Source organism: Zootoca vivipara, chromosome 10 (genome assembly GCF_965207765.1).
Source record: "Zootoca vivipara chromosome 10, rZooViv2.hap1.1, whole genome shotgun sequence".
NCBI lineage: Eukaryota > Metazoa > Chordata > Lepidosauria > Squamata > Lacertidae > Zootoca > Zootoca vivipara.
The window spans coordinates 26,848,518-26,866,235 of record NC_142593.1 but is presented as its reverse complement, the minus strand read 5'-3'; the positions used below and the strand labels follow the sequence as shown (position 1 = coordinate 26,866,235).

The following is a 17,718-nucleotide window of genomic DNA, read 5'->3' as shown; positions in this document are numbered from 1 at the left end:
CACAAGAAAACTTAGTATTCAGTGATTATTGTATGTGTTTACTGTTCATTTGTTAGGAATTCTACACAAATAGGACTTAGGAATAGCTGCAAGGTATCATACTGGCATGGACAACTCCACCTTATACATACTTTGTAGGTACCTTGGTGCAAGCATTTAGAGCGGGACAGCTATTTTTCCCATGGGTCAGTTTACCTCTGCTTACAAGGCCATTTATTTCCATCTTTTCCTTCAATTTAAAATACAGTGGAACCTCAGTTCCCAAACACCTCTGTTGTGGTACGTTTCGGTTCTCAAATGCTGAAAACCGGGAAGTAAATGCTTCCGTTTTCAAACATTTTTCGGGACCTGAACATGCAACACGGCTTCCACTGAGTGCAAGAAGCTCTTGCAACCAAGGGGAAGCTGCGGCTTGGTTTTCGAAAGTTTCAGAAGCTGAACGGGCTTCCGGAACTGATTTCGTTCGAGAACCAAGGTACCACTATACTGAACTTTCCCCTCTCACTCATTTAACCAAGTACAATGTTAATATGCTACACAACAAACATAAACACAGCTGTATATTGCTTGTATATAATATATACCTCTCCAAGAGCTTCATAGCGCTTTTGGTTCCATCTGTGCAAATCTTCACGGTAGTTAAAAACAAATGGCTCTCCCGTTTTTATATGTCTTAACTGTCCTTCTACAAAAGAAACAATATTAGATTTAGAACATGAGCTTTAGAAGTGGAGAGAATAGTTCACTGTGGGAAAATAAAACTGTTCACTGTGTAGGAAGTATTCATGGGTTGAATGCTGAAAACTATTAGCAAAAAGACTTCCCCATCTCCTCCTCTTCTAGAAAAGCCACTCCTGATAGCTGGAGGACCTTTCAGAAGGACCTGGGATGGGACATGAGTGAGTGCTGGGCAAAGGGTAATCAGGAAAATCTGACAAAACAACCTTGCAGAATACAGGTTGAGAAGCTGAAGAGGGTATGAAACTCCCTACGGTGAGCATCCTTCCAATTCTCAGAATCTAATTCCATGAGGACATTCAAAGAAAATGGGCAATACTATAATAAGCACACAATTCTAGATTAGATTCAGAGCAGGTATAGGAAGACCCAGAGAAAATTAAATGCTTTACAAAAATAAAAATAAAAATGCAGCATATTTCCCCAAAGTTGAATTTCACATATAAGATTTAATAATTAAGGAAGCCATCCTGATCCAAATCTGAATACCATGCTAATATTGAACACTATGGATCTCAGACTATAGGGCAATGTTCACAATGCTATTGTATCAATTAGCAATGTGCATAAAGGTAAAGGGACCCCTGACCATTAGGTCCAGTCGTGTCCGACTCTGGGGTTGTGCGCTCATCTCGTATTATTGGCCGAGGGAGCCGGCGTATAGCTTCCAGGTCATGTGGCCAGCATGACAAAGCCACTTCTGGCAAACCAGAGCAGCACACAGAAATGCCGTTTACCTTCCCGCTGTAGCGGATCCTATTTATCTACTTGCATTTTGACGTGCTTTCGAACTGCTAGGTTGACAGGAGCTGGGACCAAGCAACAGGAGCTCACCCCATCGCGGGGATTCGAACCGCCGACCTTCTGATAGGCAAGCCCTAGGTTCTGTGGTTTAACCCACAACGCCACCCATGTCCCATATCAATTAGCAATGTGCATAGCATATACTAATGTTTTCCTACATCTTTGTATCTTGAAAAAAAGTGTGAAGCAGCTAGGCAAAAAAGTCACTTAACTGACACGCTGCATTTAAATGGGAAAACAAGTACAGGTGGAATATAAGAAGTCTCATAATATGGGAATACTATAATTACATTAGCTTTGTGCAAATCATAACTATTTTCATGCATTACTGTTCTCTTCAGATGGTACCTAATTACTGATAATATCAAAGTAGGTTAATACATGACAAGATAAGTTCAAGGATCAAAGGAAATGCAAAAATAGTAGAGAGCAGAAATGCTAGAAACTGCCAAATGTTTTCTCTGAAAAAACATTTTAGTCACAATGAATTTTTTTTTGGGGGGGGGAGATCATTAAAAGAGTATCTAAGACTTATTTCTTCAATATCCTGAAATATCTGAATGTAAAAGCAGGGTTTAAATTACTAGAAATTATCTTAATGGGAAAGATAAAGGTTAATTATATTTTTTTCTTTGCCCCAGCAAAGACAGTTTTGTACATGAAAGTCTTTTTTATTATTTGCTTGGAAAAGTCTTGAAGCCTCAAAATAAGTGAGAACTTTCTGTTATCTGCAGTATCTCTGCCTCTGAATATACTAATTACTAGTGTGAATAGCTAGAAATCAAAGCAGTTTTCTTTCTCAGCCCTGTCATTACCTCAGTTTCAATGTACTGTTCCCAATTAGTAACCTCCAGGGGGAATGATCCTCCCCAACTTCACATCCAATATCTCAGGTCCCATTATCCCTTTCTTCATGGCATAACCATACTCTATGCTTTGTCCAAGGCTTCTAATATTTAAAAATTTTAAATGCTCAGTTTCTATGCTCATTTTTAAGGCTGGTTATTGGTGAAGTTCCTCTCTCCCTAAGGAAATCACAGCATATTGTCTAGTAAGAATTGTAGTGTGTTTTCAAGTTCTCTTAAGTGTCATTGAAACATCACCTACTAAAATTTTATTATTGCTTTGCGAATCAGAATAAGACACACCCCCTTTCCTCCAAATACAGAAACATAATCAATAGTCAAAATGCATTAGTGCACACATGAAAAATCCAGCCAAACATGCCAATTTGATGGCAGTAGGAACAGGGATGTGTTCATGTGACCTTAACAATTCTACTCAAAGTCTATATCATACATTCATATTCAGATTTCGAGTCATCTTAGCAATCAGACCTACACTATTAAATGTGCACTCTAGAAAGGAAACAGTAGAGATTGTACTGCTCTAAAAATAAGAAGCTGAAAAGTAAAAGTTGAACCACTCCTTTCAAATAGCATCACTTTCATGACACTTTTAGTTTCTAAGTATCTTCCTATGAAAGTCATCAGGGTATTAAAAAGCTAAGTGTTGCATAAATGACTACATTTAAAGAAAAGCTTTTCCCCATAAAATTGGACGGTATGAGACAGTATTAAGAAGCTCAAGGTTTTGGATTGTTTTCTTATTCGGAATATGGGAACTACTTCATGTCAGCTTTCCTCTTGGAACTTGCTTACTGCATCAAATCTCAAGACCTGGACCAGATGCAATACCAGAGATTAAAAATAAATATATACAGAAGTGCTTTTAAACTAGCTTAAGGACAGGACAGTACAGGCTTAAGACAGGCCTCTTTGGTATACATAGCCTTAGAAAGTATGCAGTGTCTCCTAGTATGGTAGGAAATGAAGAAGGGGCTTTTTCTGCCAAGGCCAGAGCTTCACAGGCTTACCCTTTTAGGGCTTGTCTGACTGAGACTTTAGTCTCCTGATTAACTGACCATTAGGAATCCAAAAAAGCCCATTAGGACATCTGCTTAACAACCTATTAAGTCTAAGATAAGTTACACAGAAGGCAGAAGACTCTTTTTATAGGGTGGTAAGAGTCTTTTGGATTAGTTCAGTGACTATACAATTCTCCCAGGCTTAAGGCTGAGGAACTTTCCTGAGCCAGGCCCTTGGGCTAGCTAGCATGGACTGCACAATTCCACTTCAAAGTTGGGCAACTTATGGCTGACAACATCAAAGCCTTAATCAGTTTCCTAAACAAAAGCAATTAAAAAGTTTTTTAAATTCATGAAACAGTTCTTGGGTGTGTTTTGTACTTTTAAATGTAAATTTAAACCATGGACGAATTATAAACTTGTTGAACATGACCACACAACAGCTCAATTTAAGCAGCAGAAAAATAATTGAACCCTTGCAAGACTACATGCGTAAAGTCTAAGGTGACAATCTTGCCTTTTACAGTGTTCCAAAAATCTGGCTTCCACATGAGATCTAATACAAAGTATGATGAAAACCACTTAAGATTTTGCCTCTAGGGGCAACTCTGAGACTTGCATGCTTTGTATTCTTAAAGAGTAAGCAGCAGCATAAATTGCCATTACTCCAACCATCTTCTAATAGCACAGGAATTTTGTTGCAAACAAAAAACTCTCTTAACTTGTGGAATGCTCTCCCCAGGGAGGTTCAGCTGGTGCCTTCATTATACACCTTTAGACACCAAGCAAAAATGTTTTTCAACCAGGCCTTTTACTGATTAACATCCTATACCCTTTTAAATGTGTTTGTGGAAGGGTGAGCGGGGGTAGGGTATATTGATTTGTGTTTTTATCTTGTATTTTTATGTTGTGGACCACCCTGAGATCTACAGATAAAGGGCTATATACAAACTTCATAAAATAAACAAATAAACAAACAAATAACTTCCAAAAGCTTCTTCATTTATTTCCATAGAGTGAGCAATTGCATGCATGCAAAGCTAGACATAGGTCAGGTTCATGGCAACTCTGGAAACAATTCTCATTAAAATCAGCAAGAATTGCTATGAGCTATGTATGAGATCATAGCTGCTATGACAGCACAGTATCCTGATTCCAAATATATTGCAAAGTAATACATTACATAGTAAAGGTAAAGGAACCCCTGACCATTAGGTGCAGTTGTGACAGACTCTGGGGTTGCGGCGCTCATCTTGCGTTATTGGCCGAGGGAACCGGTGTACAGCTTCCAAGTCATGTGGCCAGCATGACAAAGCCGCTTCTGGCGAACCAGAGCAGCACACGGAAATACTGTTTACTTTCCCGCTGTAGCGGTACCTATTCATCTACTTGCAATTTGACATGCTTTCGAAATGCTAGGTTGGCAGGAGCGGGGACCAAGCAATGGGAGCTCACCCCGTCGCAGGGATTCGAACCGCCAACCTTCTGATCGGAAAGCCCTAGGCTCTGTGGTTTAACCCACAGCGCCACCCGCACCCCAGGCCATTACATAGTAATATATAGTAAATAAGAATAAGAATAAGAATGATGGTGTTGGATTTGTTATTATTTCGCCCACTATCTTTTCAGCTGCTCTTATTTTAAATGTAAAATAATTCCTTGAGTCCCTGTCATGGAAAAATGTTGGGTATAAATATATAAGAACAACAACAAACACTGAAGTTAAGCAGGCTACCTACAAACTAACATGTTAGAAAAGTGTTTCCCAAAGTGGGCGGTACCACCCCCTGGGGGGCAATGAGATTACTTACGGGGTACTAGTAGGCAAGAGCATGGCAGGGAGGTGCTCGGTGTGCAAATGACTATCAGACTTGGGAAAGTTGATATCACTAGATCAAGTTAATCAATTTTATTGAATTAGAATTTTGAGTAAATGTGAAATTACTTGTTACTGTACAGTACTGCTTTTATTGTGCTATTATCTTTCTTAATGGGTCGTGAAAACCACTATTCTGAATAAGGCTTTTGATGGTGTTTTGTAGGGGGCACTGATGATGAGTTTACAGAACCAAGAGGGCAGTGGCCTGAAAAAGCTTGGGAACCATTGCATTAGAAAAAATTGAATAAAAATTTTCAATGAGGCACTACTACCATTCTGAGCGACTGTGTTCCTATGTTTAGAATGGCCCAAGGAAAGATTACAGCAATATAAAATGTGTTATTTGTGATCAGATGAAAACAGGATGTATTTGAATATGTGAGACTATTACTTTAGTTGCATTGTTTAAAACAGTTGTACAAAGAAATCAGACTCAAACAGCAAGCTATGAATCAAAGTTATGGGGGGAAATATTAATATTCAATCACTTCTAAATGAGTTCTAACAGCATTCATTACTTACTTTCATTAAAAGCATATTCAAATCCTTCAAGTGTATCAGGAAACTCAAGAGGTGGCTCATCTTTTTTCATTAGTTCATCCAAGTCTATTCTAGACAACAAATCTGAAAAAGGGTGGGGAAGAAATTTGTCTTTCTGTAGACTGCAAATTCAGTTAATTACTCACCCTTCTTTTTCAAGTGTCATTTTTTAAAAAAATGTATTCCAGAATACATTGAACAAGTTTTTATTTGGAGTTCAGTACTCCTTTGAATAACATATAATATTAGATTAAGCTGGACAATTATTAATCCATCCCAACAACAGGCTTCTACATACATAGATCATTTGATCATACCAAGAGGAACCAGCAGCAAAGTGTTGCAGTGTATCATCATGCCCAACTTCAGGTTTTCCTCAAAGATCAGTTGTTACCTCCCTCTTCTTTCTCAGTTGACTCATTTTGGCTCCATATCTGTCAACACTCACCAACTAAGTTTGCTATTGGAGGGAGTGATAATTCAAGAGTAACTGAAGCAATGTGAAGGCTATTAGAGACAACAATGAAGTACTTTTGAATAAAACTTACTTAGAAACTGTCCAACTTTTCATTTCTACTATTCTTGTAATTTCAAAATCAAGACAGTACAGTCTTCTACGTTGCCAAAGGGCATATGGTAACACATCAGAAATGTTTTCCGAGGAATCTGTTATTTTGGGGGGGAAGCAGCAGAGGTTTCCTCACTCCTATTTACAGAATGATGCTACCCCAAACTAATCCTTACTGGGCAGAAAAAGGATCAATCACTATAAAATGTTGCTTTGCTGTGGAAAGCACATGGAACATAGTGAATTTATGCCAGTGGAAAGTATTGTTGGCATAACCACTAATCTGGAAGGACGTTGTCAGAGCAAACAGAAACATGTGAAGTTAGTAATGTGATAGTGGGTGATGGCTTAGCTCAGATCTGATCATCAAACCAAGTGTTAGTCCTACACACCAAAACGGCAAAAATACCCAGCCCACTTAGTAAGTAGCAGGTCCACATGAATAATCCAGAGGTCTACATGCTGAACCCATACACTAAGTTATTATTTGCTGTTCTTATAAATAGTGGGCCATAGAAGCATCTAATGTGGGTGGGGACACAGTGAGCTCTTCCTAGGAGTGTGTTTCAGCATTCACTTGGGGAGAAGGCTTTGACCAGGTTGTTGGAAAGCACAGAGCAATTTCTGCAGTCACACTTTGCCTGGTGTCTTCTGTATAGTTGTATTATCAGATATTACCAGTCACAATATTGTGATTGGTAGATGACAGTGGAGTTGCAAAAGATGAGGTTTAAGCAATAGCCAATCACTCTGTACTGTTTTGTTTCTGTTACTTTTGCTTTGCTTTTTGCACCAGTGCTGAAGCATAAAATTTCACATACTGTACACTATGCAATCACAAGTGTGGCTTATTTGTAACTTAAGAAATATTTGGGGCAGGGAAGGAGAGAAAAGCATTTGCTTTTCACTATCGCATGCCAGCATGGCCCACACACTTTTCATTTCCATAGCATATGTAACAGGAAACATGGACCATATTGGTCTCATACTGACTAAAGTAAAATATGTTCAATGTGACTTGGATTCATTGACAAAATGCATCCACAATGACACATACATTGTCAGTATCAGGATGTCCATCCATTTACTCCAGATGTTCATGTACAAGAAATTGGATCCAGAGAACTTTGCTCATGCAAGGGAGGACACATATTCCCACCCCCCTTCTCACATTTCTCCATGCTCACTATTATAATCTGAAACCAGTTTTGTTATGGCATTATTGTAAGCTTAGAGACTCTGGGAGACAGTCAGCTACGTTTTGCTCAGAACAGACCCACTGGAATTAATAAACATGACTATGGTCAATTAGTTTCATTTGGTCTACTCTGAGTAAAACTTAGTTGAATACCACTCATTACTTTTTCAGCAGACATCGGTCTGCAGTATTATTCTGATGTCCACATTAACAAGATGCCACCAAGTGCATCAAGGGTCCCTGCTTCAACCTGGCACCTTGTAGAGATCCCATTTTACCTCTAATATGCCCCAAATACCTCTGTGCCATCTCACTTCACCTCTGGATATGCCTGACTACAATGCACACCACTGAATCTAGGCTCTAAGACAGGCATCCCCAAACTGCGGCCCTCCAGATGTTTTTGCCTACAACTCCCATGATCCCTAGCTAACAGGACCAGTGGTCAGGGATGATGGGAACTGTAGTCCAAAACATCTGGAGGGCTGATGTTTGGGGATGCCTGCTCTAAGAGTTTTGCAGCAATGTGAACTGGGTGTAACAATAAAAAAATTCCTTCAGTAGCACCTTAAAGACCAACTAAGTTTTTATTTTGGTATGAGCTTTCGTGTGCATGCACACTTCTTCTTCACTGTTTTAAAGAAATATTTTACTCATCATTTGGAAAATAGAATATTGTACACAACATTGTATTTTAGTTTCCCCAGATTTTCCAGTTTTTCCATTTCCGGATTTGGCAGGAAAGATTAGGGGGCACGTTGTTCACACCTCTGTATACAGGCAATAGCATTCCCACTGTGTGTATTGGCTTCCTTTTCCAGAGAAAGAAAAAAGAAACCTAGACAGGCAGTGGTAAGAAATGTATAACAGCTGAGAATGTGGGTTGCACTCATTTGCACTTGCTCACCTGTTTCACTAACCACAAAATTATAGTTCATCAGAACAAAGTCTACGGAGTGCCTATGGAGGAGAAGTTCCAAATTAATTTGTACCCTTTAATGCTGTAGTCTTCTCTTTTTCATCAGGACCTCCCTGTTGAAGTTGTGCCATGCTTATCCAAATTCTCAGCCAGATTAAAATAATGGAGGGAACATGCATCAATCTTGGGAGGATGAGCTGAAAAATAAAGTTCAGAATTTGCAGTCAGTTTGGTTCCACTTCAGAATGTGTCCTGAAAATGATCAGCAGTGTTAAACTGTATTTCATTTAATTTATTGTATCTCACCTAAGGTACTCTACCTTGCAGTCTCTAAGATAGCCAAAACAAAAAACAACATAACAATATTTCTGATATGAAACAATCCCCAAGTTAAAACCAATTACAGAAACCATTGCAACAAAAAACACAGTAATAATTCCAACACAGCAAAGCACAAACAGGAAAATGATCAGCCAAAGGCCATTTTCAACAGCCAGGCCTTTACCAGCAGCTTGAAAACATAAGAGTGACAGTACTTGGCGCACATTGTTTGGCAAGGCATTCCACAGGGTTAGAATAACCAAGCTCTGGTTGTCATTATCTGTACCTTTTAAGAGAGAGATCTGAAGAAAGGCCTCAGATGATGATCAAAACATGCTGAAAGTAACATAAGGGAAAAGATGTCCAAGTCCCAAGATGTTTGGCTTTAAATTTTAATACCAGCACCTTGAATTGAACCCCGAAACAAACTACCAGCTAATATAAGTCATAAGAAATCCACTATATGGCAATTAAAGCACCTAGCAACCATCAGTTAACATAGATGTAGCATTTTGTACAAATTGCAATTTCCAAGATAGTCTGTAAATCCAAACTGAAATCAGATAGTCTCACCACCAGCAGTACTTCTGTTTTGTCTGGATTAAGATGCAGCTTACGCCACCTTTTCCAGGCTTTTACATCTACCAACTGCCTCTTTAGAATCAAGTGAAAATTAGAGAGAGAGCTGGGTGTCATAAGCATCATGATGAGATTGTATTCAAATGTCTAGACCTTTTCTTGTAGCATGGGCACAAAATTTAAACTTGACCTTGCCAAACCCCATAAACCAAGGGGAACAGCAGCTGTTCCCCAGCAGCCACCTTCTGAGTCCTATCTGCAGGAATGAGCAGATACACATCAACACTGTACCCCAATTCCCTTCCCTTCAAGATGGTCCAGAAGGATACTGGAGTCAGTTGAAGATTCAAGAGAATAGGGTCACATTTCCCTTATCCATCTCCTGGCACAGAACATAACCAAAGGTGATCAAGAAAGTTTCCATGCCAAACCCAAGTCACAAGCCAGACTGGAAGCAATCTAGATAATCTGTTTTATCCAGAAGCTCTTGGAGCCGCTCCATAAAAGCTAAAATACTTTTTTTTAATTGAGAAAAAGATACAATATTATCTGCAAGCTGAGCTGGATTGCACCTTCCATTGGAACAGAATGTGCCTGTGCTCTAAGAGCAATGTCTTAACCCCAAGCATTCAGAGTAGGAATGAGTGTGATGCCATGCATATATACCGCGGCTTTTTGCCAGCTTCTTCTGTTAAGACTGGAAATATCCAATAAGAATTTCCATTCACAGCCACTTTCTTCTAACCTTATTTTTCAATCTTTTACCCACTCCCACTCTTCCTTGACTCTGTCCATCTCCAGTTCCACAATATCCGTGACACAAAACTGTAGTGATCTCCCATTCTGGTCACAGTTGACTGTGCTAGGCCTCAACACTTGGTTAGCTAAAGCTTGAGATCCTATAGCAGAGCAGGATCATGATAATAGCGTCAGAATTTGCACCCTGGCCTTCCACATTTTTGCCCCAACTATATCAGCTTCTTTTCCAACCTTTAAATTCTTTCTCATTCATCCAATTTGTGGGCCTCCCACAGCACACTTTTCATTGTGTAATTCATACATTAAGTAGACCTACAGGATATTTCTTCTATCTCACCTTTAGGTCCCTAAATTTCAGCCACTAACCACATACCATTTTCCTTCTGGAAACAAAAAACCATTTGTAGCATAAAATGAATTTTGTCCTTGGGGTGTGTGTTTACTACACCAGTCAATGTTAGCAGATTGGGGTAGTAAAACACCCAATTGTTTTGTCATAGGTCAGAGAAAGGTTAACAAAATGTGTTTGTGTGCCAGTAGATTAGAAGAAACCTTATTCCTCTAACCCAGGGCGGTTTTCTTGCAGGTTTCTTAATGGGGTCAGAAAAATACACCACAGAACAGTTAATATTAGCTTGCTTTTATTGCAACTGTGATTTTATATTTTATACTTTTAATTTTATCTTATTAGTCAGTTGACCATTATAAATACCTGACTTGCTTTCAAGTATCTGCACTATTTTAGTTAATATCTTGACATTCCCTCTCAACAGACAGCAGTTAAGCATGTGTACAAACTCTGATATCAAACAATGTAAATGCAATGAACTTGAATGAGGGAGCTTACAAACAGTAGGCAGCAATATATTAAAAGGTAACAGCTGCTAGTAAATACTGATATTAATACCTCAACCTTGCAAATCATTTAATTAATTTTACTGATTTAATGTAGAATGGCCCAGACTATTTTAAATGTTGATCTCTTTTCTTGTGAGTTTTGTGTTTATGCTGCACGCCAGTTTGAAATCTGATATAATAAAGTGTGTGTGTGTATAACCAAAAATAACAATGACCAAGTGCAGCATTTATTTTATGCAAGCGCATGTTTGCCTGAGTAAATATCTCAACCTCAATTTTCTGTGGCAAGTCGAGACATCTGTGAAATATACCCTCATAGCCCTGGCATACAACCCCCCCTACCCCCACCCTTATGTTCTACAGGACTGTTACTTGTTGCTCAGACTCCTGTTTCAAGTCTCTAACCTTCTAAGTCAGCTTTGAAATGTCTCTACATTTCTGGCCACAACCTTTCCAAAAGCTAGCACTCTTTGCCCCCCCCCCCCAAAAGTCAAGACTGTGGGAAACACAAAAGACCTGCAACTCACATGTTGCTAAGCAATACTACATAACCTACCCGAACCAGCTAGAAAATTTTGGACGGAGCTCAAACGACTAATCTAGCAATCAGAACCGTACCAGGTGAACATTTTAATTTTATTTATACTACAATTATCTGTTTTTACATGCAGGCCAAGTTTGGGAAAAGAAGTAAAAGATGACTCAGCATTTACATACTGTCAGGTGAAAAAAAAGGAATTCCCATGGGGGAGGGATATAGTGTGGGGAATCCAGCTGCTGCCTGGTAAAAGTGACAACAGCAAAACATCACAGCGCAGCGAGATCCTGATTGTTATGCATACATTTAAGGCACTGGGCTGAGCAGCAAACACGGACTATATGCCAAATGTGAAGAGGAACACCTATTATAAAAAGAGGCCAGTGACAGGCTCCTGCCACCCCTCCCCCTCCCTCTTCCGGGGGCCAAGGTCCTGGCGATCTTTTTTTTTCTGAGCGACAAGCCCAATTCTCCCCGCCCCTAGAGCAGAGCGCCAGAGCCAGGAAACAACGTGGGCTTGAAAGGAAAAGGGACTCCTGTGATTTCTGACGCGGCGGCCACCTTGTACTTCCTGGTCGCACCAGCCAACCAGGATGAAGAACAAGAGCGAGGGCAGCTACCTCTCAAAGGCAGCGGCGCTCCGCCCGAGGTGGACACGCGAGTCGCCGCCACCTCAGAGGCGGGCAGGGAAGGGAGGACGACGCTGCCCCCGCCGCCTGAGGATACGTCAGTCGCAGCCCGCTCCCTCGGCTGAAGGCCACGCAGCCCGCGGCGGAAGGGAGGCGGCCAGGAGCGGGAAGAAGGCGGCTTCCCCTCCGCCGCCTCCACCCGTCAGTCCTCTCTCTTTCACACACGGACACACGTACAACACCTGAGGGAGGGGGGGTGAGGTGAGACATTCTCCTCAGCGGGGTGGGGGGGGGAGGGAGCGAGGGAAGGGGGCGGCCGTTGGCGCGCGCAAACCTCGGCGCAACGGCTGCAACGTACCTGCTGCAGCCCTTCCCGGTGAAGGGGAGGGTAGGGGGCGTGGCCAAGACTTGTTACCGGGAGACGCGCCGCCGCTTCTCGCCTCACTGTTTTGTTATGGGGGGAGAGGGTGTGTTGTCCCGCCCTCGCTTGCTTTGCCTTCCCCCTTTTTCCCGCCCTTTCCTTTCCCCTCAGCTCACAGAGGAGATGCGAATTTCGAGAGTTCCACTTCCGGGCCCGGGATGACGTCACACACAACCCGCGCGCAATCTAAGGGACAAAAGGAAGGCGGGGGAGGGGCTTCCTTCCTGCCCGCCCGCCCGCTTCCTGCGCTCAGAGAAGTCGCTGTCAAGTCCGGATCGAGAGAGAGCGAGCCTAGGCGTCAGCGAGATAATGCGCTGGGTCGTCAACAGTGAGCATGCGCAGGTCCCCTTGGAGTCTGCTCAGTAAGAGCCGACGAAGCCGCCGGTTGCTTCTCTTTTGCCCTCAGATGGTGAAGGAACTTCCACTTCAGTACGATTAGCCCAAGCTATCAGATCCGTTGCTTGCAGCCCCAAACCTACCTGGATGCATTTTGGCTTGCTTGCTGGTGAAAGCGACCATGTGGTGATTGATAATATCGTCATCCCTAAGTAGTAGCAGTTGCCAGCACATTGTCCTGTTTGCATCTGCATAGTTTCATCCTTATTTTGGACATTGTAGTAGATTGCAATGTTTCGCTGGTTGATGTATCGTGATGTTAAAAACCAGATATCGCCAGCCCTCACACATGTCATAATTAGTGATATATTGCCAGGTCAAATATTGTGAAACAGTTATCACGATGCAAACTTCAAACTGATACATTCCCCAGTCCTAGGAACTACTGTGGAAAAGTAGTAATTTCCATGTTAGGGATCATTAGGAAAGGGATTTAAAATAAATCTGCCAACATCATGTCATCTATAGTGAAACCACAAATAGAATATTGTGTACAGTTCTCACTGCAAAAAGGATGTTGTAGAGCTGGAAAAGTTTCAGAAAAGGGCAACCAAAACTATCAAGGGTTTGAAGCAACTACATTTCAGGCTCTTTGGTTTAGAAAAATGGTGAGTAAGGAGGGTGCAGCAAAAGATGTCACTGTGAATTCTTCCCAATTGGCTAGACTAAATTATACTAATAACTTTATTAGTTAAAGATGTGGAAAGCTGGAGAGTAATTAACACATATATTCACACTGTAAGGTAATACGGCTTTAGAGAAGATGCCAAGATAGAATCATAGAGTTGGAAGAGACCACGAAGGCCATCCAGTCCAACCCCCTGCCAAGCAGGAAACACCATCAAAGCATTCTTGACATATGGCCGTCAAGCCTCTGCTTAAAGACCTCCAAAGAAGGAGACTCCACCACACTCCTTGGTAGCAAATTCCACTGCCGAACAGCTCTTACTGTCAGGAAGTTCTTCCTAATGTTTAGGTGGAATCTTCTTTCTTGAAGTTTTAATCCATTGCTCCGTGTCCGCTTCTCTGGAGCAGCAGAAAACAACCTTTCTCCCTCCTCTATATGACATCCTTTCATATATTTGAACATGGCTATCATATCACCCCTTAACCTTCTCTTCTCCAGGCTAAACATACCCAGCTCCCTAAGCAAGATAAAGCAAGATACCCTAAGCAAGATACCCAGCTCCCTAAGTAGATAAATCATCTACCTTTTGCTATGCATACCCTATGGATTTTTCTTTATTCTCCTTGTACATTGCTGTTCTGTGGACTCAAAATAAGTTCAGTGCAACTTGTATTTGATGCGTGCTTTGCGTTAAGTGACATTTTGTAGACTTAGAAATCTGGTGCTCCCCCTGATACTTGTAAGCAGGTAATAGAACATGTAGAACTGATGTCGTGGGAGTTTCTGAAGTTTATTCAAAGGAATACCTTATTTAATTTCAATGACATACCTTTGGGGGGGGGGAGTTGATGAAAACTACATTGCCCTAAAGCAAGTCACTTTAACATAATAATCCATTTGGTTTAGGGACAGTGTGTTCCACATGATTTCTAAAATTCTGAATATTACAGGTTTGGCCTTATTTCAAGGAGCAAAGAAAGAAATTTAAGGCATTAATAATCTATTTACTGGTAGCACCTGGATGGAGATTGCCTACTTATGGAGAAGGGATCATTTGCTAACTTTGGAAAACTGGAACAATAGGGTTTAGAAGGTTACACTTGTAGACGAACTAGCACAAGATGGTACAGTACACAAGATGGTACAGAGGCAGCATTACTGGAGATAAATTTTATGATCAACAGTCTCCATTTCTTTCATTAATTCCTCACCAGAACCTAGACCAACTTTTGTTCACTTTTTGTTATCCTGAACCTTATCTTGATATTTCAGAGCTCTTTCTTTATATATCATGTCATTGACTCCCTACAAGGTTTAAAGAAGCTGTTGTTAACTCTGCAAGTCTGTTGATGTAATCAATCCTTTATGCTTGGCATTTATTGATATATTCTTTCCAAAGTGTGTAACAAGGACTCATTGTTCATTTCCCCCTTGATACAATGTTTGGAATGTTTAATGTTTTGTCTGTAGTTGTATGTGTGGTTAGTTGCCTAGGTGACACTCCCATACTCCTCCAGTTCTCCAGTTCCCCTTTATGGGGAAGTGTTGCAGCTCAGCAGTAGAGTATTTGCTTTGCATGGGTTTTTTATTTTATTTTACAACTTATCTGGATGAAGACATGGCTGAATTCATAGTGACCAAGTAGCTAAGGGCATACTGTATCTCAATCTGTCCTCTTCTTCTGGATGATTCCAAACCATCTAAAAATATTATATCTTTGCTCTTCTGAATTGCATGCCTTTTAAAAAGTTCTTTTTGTTATCTTCAAAGATAATAGATTTTTTAAAAGAATAAAATACAAAGAGCATGAAGAACAAGGGTTGTACCACCAATCATGAAAAAAATGAAGGGCACTGATATTTTAATAATATCAAGCATAATCTATCTGAATGACAGGAAATGACATGTGATCGTCCCAGGGCAATCTGAGTACCACTTACCTTCCTCAACCAATGCCAATTTCCTGGAAGTCTTTGTAGGGAAAGGTTACTTCCTGCCTTTTGAATTTTAATGGGAAGAGTTGTAGCTGATCTCCCAAAGGGTATTGTTCAAAACATGTTGGAATTATCACACTTCTTTCCTTATTTGTTCAGTTTTTTATGCTTGATATTATTAAGATATTAACCCTGCACCTGTGTGGCTTTCCATATATTCTTTTTGTCAGTAAGAAAAAGCAGCTGCTGGGTGATCCTCTAAAGTGGGATTGCATGTGGGTGCTAGATGACTATTAAAATCAAACAAGGCAGGTCTTGCAAGCAGTAGTTAAATCATCAGTAGGTTCGGTTAAGGCTGTAATATTCCCATTGCCTTAGGAGTGCATGCGTAATTGCACCTGTGTTCTTGAAGTCTGATCATGCAAGACAAAGAATGCCCTCAGCTTTCAGTTATGCACTTGGTTGCAACTAGCACTTTGCAGGCAGCAATCACATTTCCCAGAATTAGGTTCTCAGCCTCCAAGTGTCATGATAATGTTTGTATGGGATGGATTTTCATTTGCACTCAGTACTTGATCTGTGCCCAAAAGGGCTATTTCTTTGTTCACATTGAAGTGCAGACTGCTAAGAGAACATAAAATAATCTTTTCGAATTCAGGAACAGCTCATTTATTTTGGTTTCAATATTATTATGTCAAGAATAAAAGGGAAATAAATATCCACATTAATTTTGCATTTGCTATAAAAAATATTAAAGGGTTGTTTTCCACATTACAAATTTTGACACTAGGGGGCTCCCCACAAGTCATTTTGAGATAATGTATCTGAATCACTTTGAAGTATTAAATTGTGGTATATAAACACTATGCGCTTCTGTTGTTATGACTGCTACTATTATGCCTTTAAAAAGTAATGTGATAGAGTTGACTACACATACGGTAGCTGGATTTCAGGAAGATTAGTACTGCAAGTTCTGGAACCAACTCAACATGAACAATACAGTTCTCAAAACTAATGAGAAGTAACCCAGCTTTTCTATGTAAGATTTTCAGGAAATGGCATCTTAGGAATTACAAACAGTATATTTTGTCTTGTGCATTTTAATCCTCAGAGGAAACAGCACAACTATATGTCAAAGGTTGATCAAACTCTTCCTTCTTTTGTACTCATCTATTTTCCATAGCTCTGTGGTTTTTCTATCTAGCTCAGCCTTTTGAATACTGATGATGTAGGGTTGCCATATCTGGACACAAAAGTTGTTGAGCTTTTTTTTTTTAGTTTAGTTTAGCCTGAGGTTGCTGAGCTTTTTCTTCTTTTGTAAAAAGGAAATTCACCAAATTCTACATGCAAATTCCATATGCAAATTCAATTCCAGATTTTCTATGGAACCAAAACATTGTTCTGTTCTAGGTATATGTGTGTATCTAATCAATCCCAGTGGAGGCTGGTCTGCTGTGTTTATTGGGACCCAACCTTCCTACTGAAAATGTCAAGCAATTAAAAAAAAAATCCTCCTCAAATTTTCAAAGCCACACTTTCCTGTCCCACACACATTTTATATTTCCTTGAATTTAAGGGGCATTTCTGTTAATCTCCTGATCTCTCTGGCCAATCAGCTTTCCGAGCCACTCAGCCAGTTGTAAAAGTATAGCTATGGCAATGAGATCTCTCCCATCTGTCTCTAAACAGAAAAATCATGTGGTCAGCCCTGGTAGGAAATCTCTTACTCCATCTGTTGTTCTGAGGCCTGTTCAGTACAGCCATTAGCAGTTATATGAGGATTTAGGGCAGCTTCAAAACAGTCCTATGTGATAGGCTAATGCTATAAGAACCATATGTTAGTTCTGAGCATGCTCAGAGCTGTTTCCTTGAAGGCTACAGAAGCAATAAGGAGTGTTTACTAATTGGAGGAACTTTTGTTTGTTTAATATTCATTTTGTGACTTTGCTAGAGAGTGGGAGTGAGTGACCAAGGAAGCAACAGCAAGTCTAAGTCTAATTAATAGTTATTCTTTACTTAATCATTTTGTGTTTATTTTTTTGAACTGGGAAATTGGAAGAAGTAATAGAGGATGGAAATATGTGTTGTACCTGATCCTGTTTTAATATTATTCTGCCAAGAATAAAAGGGAAATAAATACCC

The 17,718-nt window shown here is 40.3% G+C and overlaps 1 protein-coding gene across 7 annotated transcripts in view; it reads right to left on the bottom strand.

Moving 5' to 3' along the window:
• ARB2A (ARB2 cotranscriptional regulator A) overlaps positions 1-12,948 on the bottom strand; it is a 219,340-nt gene extending 206,392 nt beyond the window's left edge. For 2 of the 7 annotated variants that reach the window (XM_035099875.3, XM_088652801.1), the window contains exons 1-4: positions 12,556-12,948; positions 8,587-8,710; positions 5,811-5,912; positions 585-685 (exon numbers count right to left, since the gene is read on the bottom strand). In XM_035099875.3, the coding sequence (XP_034955766.1) occupies positions 585-685; positions 5,811-5,912; positions 8,587-8,692 (309 nt within the window). In that variant the 5' untranslated portion in view covers positions 8,693-8,710; positions 12,556-12,948. Of the gene's footprint in view, positions 1-584; positions 686-5,810; positions 5,913-8,501; positions 8,711-12,188 lie in introns of all 7 variants that reach the window. The other 5 variants (XM_088652800.1, XM_060280200.2, XM_088652803.1 and 2 more) reach the window with 5 other exon arrangements.
• Between the last annotated feature and the right edge of the window lie 4,770 nt (positions 12,949-17,718).